The sequence below is a fragment of the Anopheles bellator genome, unplaced genomic scaffold, assembly GCF_943735745.2.
Source record: "Anopheles bellator unplaced genomic scaffold, idAnoBellAS_SP24_06.2 scaffold00395_ctg1, whole genome shotgun sequence".
Classification (NCBI taxonomy): Eukaryota; Metazoa; Arthropoda; class Insecta; order Diptera; family Culicidae; genus Anopheles; species Anopheles bellator.
In genome coordinates, this window is record NW_026684520.1 from 557 (window position 1) to 5,944 (window position 5,388).

A 5,388-nucleotide genomic window follows, 5' to 3' on the forward strand; every position below is an offset into this window, starting at 1 on the left:
ACCCATCCATTGCAAAGCCAAATCGTTTCGGCCGAAGGACAATGCTGTGTGTGTGGGTAGAGGAGAATGATATGGTGTACCATGAGCTACTAAAACCGTGTCAAACCGCAAATGCAGATTGCTACCGATAAAAAATGATAAATTTAAATTTTGCATTGTTGGAAAAAACTGGAATAGTTCCGAAGAGTGGTTCGAGCAGTAAAGTGGTTTACAGCAAGACAGCGCTCCGGCGCACATGTCCTGAGCACATTACATTGCACATTCACTTCAAGCGTCCTCCCAATTTTTTAAGTTATTATAAATTGTATTTACCGTTGCGACTAGCGACAGGACCGACTCCTTGTACATCCCCTCGATTGTTGGTGTGACTAATCGTTGCTCGGTTTGTGTTATGCTGCTGTACGTTGTTCGATGCCATGCTAGCCTTTAAGTTCTGAAAACGGATCACAGCTTGCGTAGAGTTCTAATGGAATGGCGAGAAACAGATCCAGAGTTGAACGCAGCAGTTTTCGCGGTTTGTGGTTGATTGGGAGGAAAACGTATTGAACATCAAGATATAACAATACACAATTATAATTGCGGAAAAGTTGAGGAAAAAAGCAAATTAGCAAGCGTAAACAAAGTTGAAATTTGTTTATACTAAAAAAAAAATATAAATAATACATTTACCGCAGGAATAGAAAAGTATATGAAAATATTCAATAAGTTATCAAATATATGCGATTTCTGAGGAATTGTAGAATCTACGTTCGTTCTCAGTGACGAACGCGTGATCCTGTCATGCAAATAAACAATACAGATGGTGAAATCTAGTAAACCTAACTGTTGTACAATACAAGTCTCCCAAGTATTTTTTGTTCATTGTTAAGATGATTATTTCTATAAGAATGTCGATTAAATAACACAAACACCATGAATAAAACCAAATTAAACCAACAGAAAAATACCATTCTGATAGACAGTGCGCATGCATAGCTGTGAATGCGTAATACTAGCCTGCTCTTTAAGTTCGGAGCTTCGAGTTCGACAAGAGATGACGCTGCTACGAGTCAATTTTTTTTGTTATATTGGTACACTCTTCAAATGAACTTATGTGAAGTTTCATTTCAATCGGTCTCCTAATTTTTTTCTTTCAAGCCGTTTAGTATTGACGTGTCACAGTATTTTTTACAATGGAAAAAATCAAGCATCGTCCACCGATTGAATTTTTATTTTTGGAAGATTTAAAAACAAAGGAGATTTATGAACGAATGTAGAAAGTGTAAAAGAGTAGAGTGTGTAAAGAAAGGATAAAGTGGATTTTATGCATCGAATCATCACTGTGGATGAATCTTGAGTCTATCACTATGATTCTGAATCAAAACAAGAATGTAAGGAGGAGTGTGAACCGGGTTCTTCGTCTCCGAAACGAGAAATCGCCCAAAACGGTGTTGGCATCACTTTTTTTGGATGCGAAGAAAATGTTGGCGGATTACTTGCAAATAGATAAAACAATAAATTTTTATTTTTGTTATAACATTTTAAACCAATTGATAAAGAAAATTGGTGAAAAAGAACTTAGTTAGAAGAAGAGGAACATCCTCTTTCATCAGGGTAATTCTCCTTGTTACAAGAGCATTTTGAAAATAACAAAAATCCTTCAATTAGAGTTCGAATTGTTAGAATATACACCGTATTCATCAGATTTGGCCCCTAGCGACTTCCATCTGTTTTCAAACGAAAAACAAAATTAAGCGCGAATAGCGTTTTTCATCAAATGATGACGTCATAATAGTTGCGGAAGCGTATGTTGAAGCCGTTCCAGATTTTCACTTCAGTGATGGAATTTATAAATTGGAGCCTCCTAGAAACAAGTGTATTGATGTTCAGGAAGGCCATACTGAATAATAAAGTGTGTTTCAAACCATAAAAATGTGTTTTTCTTATAAAAGCTCCGAACTTAATGGTCACTCCAGTAGCTTTAGCACAGGTTCCCTGTGCTCCCTGTGCTAGCACAGGTTCCCTGTGCTAAAGCTACTGGACTGCTAAAGCTAGACTTATTCTTCCAATTTATAACGAATAATAACGTAAAACAACACCTTTTTATCAGTCAACCTATTCAATATTCATCCTGAATCAAACCAATCACCCATAAATTTTCAATCATGTATAATACAAACAAAAAATGTATTGGAAGGAAAGAGACAGGGTGCATGCATGCCATTGGCGAACAACAATGCAAATCATAGTTAAATATATTGTGTTTAAAGCCTACCGTTTGCTCCGGCTGTATATCCTCTTCTTCTTCAAATGAACTTGATAGCTAGCAGGAGTTTAAATTACAAACGCGATTTTATTTGCTCGTTTTTAATATTAGCGTTGAAATATTATATGAATGAAAAATTAAAAAAAAAAGACGCAGGGAAAGATTTGTTAGTATTTGTGGCAAAAGACAAGATATGAGAATTTTTTATAGAGTAAGCCTGGCTTCTTTCTAGTATTTGGCGTTTTTGCACTACCGAAGGTACTATTCTTCGCTTGTATGTCTATACAAATATTGTGCGGTTTCCAGTAGTAAACATGTTATTCGTAGTAACGTTGGCCTACTCCGTATTCAACTTTTTTTTGCAACTCTCAAGTGCAAATCTAAGAATGCCTTTAAAGATGCCCTTTCTGACGCAACAAGCGAAAGCTGCTTTGGTTACCATCATCTCTTCATTAATCATTAAGTTAAATGACATTGTGCTAGGAATATGGTCAACATATCGATGGATCAGACTTCTTAACGAAGTTGATTTAAAAATATGTAGTAAACAGGGAAGGAAATATGTGTTCAACAATGCCACCGTGGTCCTGCTGAATACAACGGCTACCAAAAAATTATGTTTTTTTTTTCAGTACGATATGCACAAACTATCTCACACGGATACCAAAGGCACAGTGATTGCAAATCAATATAACGATACCGATTAAAAACTTAAAGACGTTACCGCCTAGCAACAACTTCTCCATGTTTATCCGAAGGAACAACAGTGTAGTTATTCTTTCAGCCCGATCATGCCAGCCATCAACTACAGCGAACTCAATTGCCTCAGGTATTGTTTCTCAGCATTTGCCCACATAACTGCACCCGCTTCCGCAATGATATGGATTGGATTACTATGGATTTAAATATAGTTTGTTATCTACTTAGCAAAGCACACTACTTAGCATACATACATACCAAATGACATGTTCATGGTACATGAATGCATAGATCGAAAATAACAAGGAAACAGTACTAATTAAACACAATGAAAGTACTCTTTCGTCTTCCATCAAACTTTAGAAGAAAGAGGATACAAGCACTACGGACAAGTGAAAAAACTACCGACAAAATCACATTTCAACCACGGAAACCCCATGCCTTGCTGTAGCCAAGAAAGTAACACGAACTGAATTGGCAACTGCCAAAGTAAAAACACTGTCAATTTTTGACACATAGGAACAAACATCAATTATTCCTTCTACAGCGCGTTATCCAAGTTCAGTGTTTTATTTTTAAAATCAACGAATGCAAATCATCTTCCTTTCATAAGATGCGTTCTGTCTACCTATTAACTATTATCTTAAGCTCTACCTGTCACTAACGGTAAGGCACAGGGCATGTGCGGTAGATAACCCATGGTATGAAAAAAACACTTTGATTCGTTGGTTCGCCCTTTCATCAACAAAAATTAATAAGCCGACGCTTCTGACTGGTGACGTTTGTCAATTTTTCTTCCATCAAGACATTTAGTGTGATCTTTCTCGTGTCTTCACGGTTTTCATGTTTCTCATAAACGTTTACTCTTCAATTCTACGTTTACAGACTTAATGTCGATTTTCCTGACAACCAGACACAGGATTTTCAGCGTCTTTCTACAATTGATGCACATGTTTGCTCTTCTGAATATTGCGGTGCAACAAGAATTTACTCTAACTATTGCAGATTTCAGTGTCTGTTACACCCATAATCGGAGTCGAATCGAGTATTCTGCTGCAGAAGGCGAGTTATTCTAATGCAAACCAAAAAGTGAGTACTAGCATCGTCACAATCACCTCCAAGGATCAACCCAAACGCCTTAACTTGCCAATTGAAATACTTACACGAGCTACCGGACCGGGCATAGGCTGCTCTTTTGGCATTACCTTCTTGCCGTCAATTGATGCTGCTGATGTTGATGCAGATACATCTGGCTGGATTGAGTGCATAGTCTGGTTTAGTTCCAGCAACGTCTCGAAATCGATTTCTTTGCCTTTCGTTTCACCGCGCTCGTACCATTCAACAGTGACAGAACGAGTGCTCTCATGCACTCGGGAAACCATCGCTGAATGAACCCGACCTGTTGTGAATAAATTAAAGATTACAAACTAGCTGCAGAAGCAATCATCGACATCGATTATGATAGGATTACAGGAAAATTAAATCTATGATGCAAATACAATAATGGGTGACAAAATCTGAAAAGTTACTAAATTATTTAAAACGAAATATTAGTTGAGAATAATTTTGTAACTTACCATTCATAACAAATATCGTAACCGCCGCAGGTTTCTCCGATGCATATGCTCGGTCCGTTCAAAAAGCATCGAGACATTTGAATTTCCGCGGGATACGATATCGATATTCGATTTTTGTTTTTTTTTTAAGAGTTTTGTTGCTACACGAACAACCCAGTGAACATAATTGAGTGCACGAGCTACCCAGTGGACAAAATTGAACGCCTCAGCATTTCTCACATGGAATTCGAAGTACAATCGAAGGCTCTTCGAAGAACAAACCACGACCCAATGTAAATTGCCCATAAGAACTTTCATAGTGAGATGGCCTAATCCCTCGATGGCGAAAATTGTCTCCCTCTCTCCAATATGCCCCCTCTCTTTCTTTCTCTCGTATTCTCTCCTTCCGTTCGAGAAATGAAAATGCTTCGGGATTCGGGTTCGGGTTCGGTTCGGTATCGGTTTATTGTTCGCTCTTTTTTGTCTCTTTCGCTCGCTCGCCGATTCACTCTTCCATATAGGGCATACCTATTCGTGCATTTCTGGCTGGCGCTATGCTGCGTTGGTGGTGTGAGGTTCTTGTGTTGGTGGGTAATGCAATCCGCAATGGCTCCAGGGGTTGTTGTTTTCGGTGTTGATGCGTAGATCGTTTCGCTCGTAGTTTTCGATGCATTTCACAAAGGAAGAAAAGAAAGTAAATTTTTGTTAGAGCTTTTGCATTGCATTCCTGTAATTTTATCTTACCTTCTCTACAAAAGTGACGAGACGACTGAAACGAGCAAAGCGAAAACATTTCAACATTATTTGAAACTGTCACTGAATACTGTACAATACACTTACATGGATTATTTCTATCAGGATCACACATAATCGAAAGAGAAGCACTAG

At 37.9% G+C, this 5,388-nt stretch overlaps 1 protein-coding gene across 1 annotated transcript; it reads right to left on the reverse strand.

Moving 5' to 3' along the window:
• Nucleotides 1-312: 312 nt before the first annotated feature.
• LOC131214266 (kinesin-like protein KIF2A) lies at nucleotides 313-4,338 on the reverse strand (the record flags this gene model as incomplete). The annotated part of the gene is made up of 3 exons (XM_058208644.1): nucleotides 4,108-4,338; nucleotides 2,255-2,302; nucleotides 313-463 (listed from the first exon to the last, which is right to left on the reverse strand). Coding segments are annotated over exons 1-3 (418 nt in total), but the record flags the coding sequence as incomplete, so codon positions are not given.
• Between the last annotated feature and the right edge of the window lie 1,050 nt (nucleotides 4,339-5,388).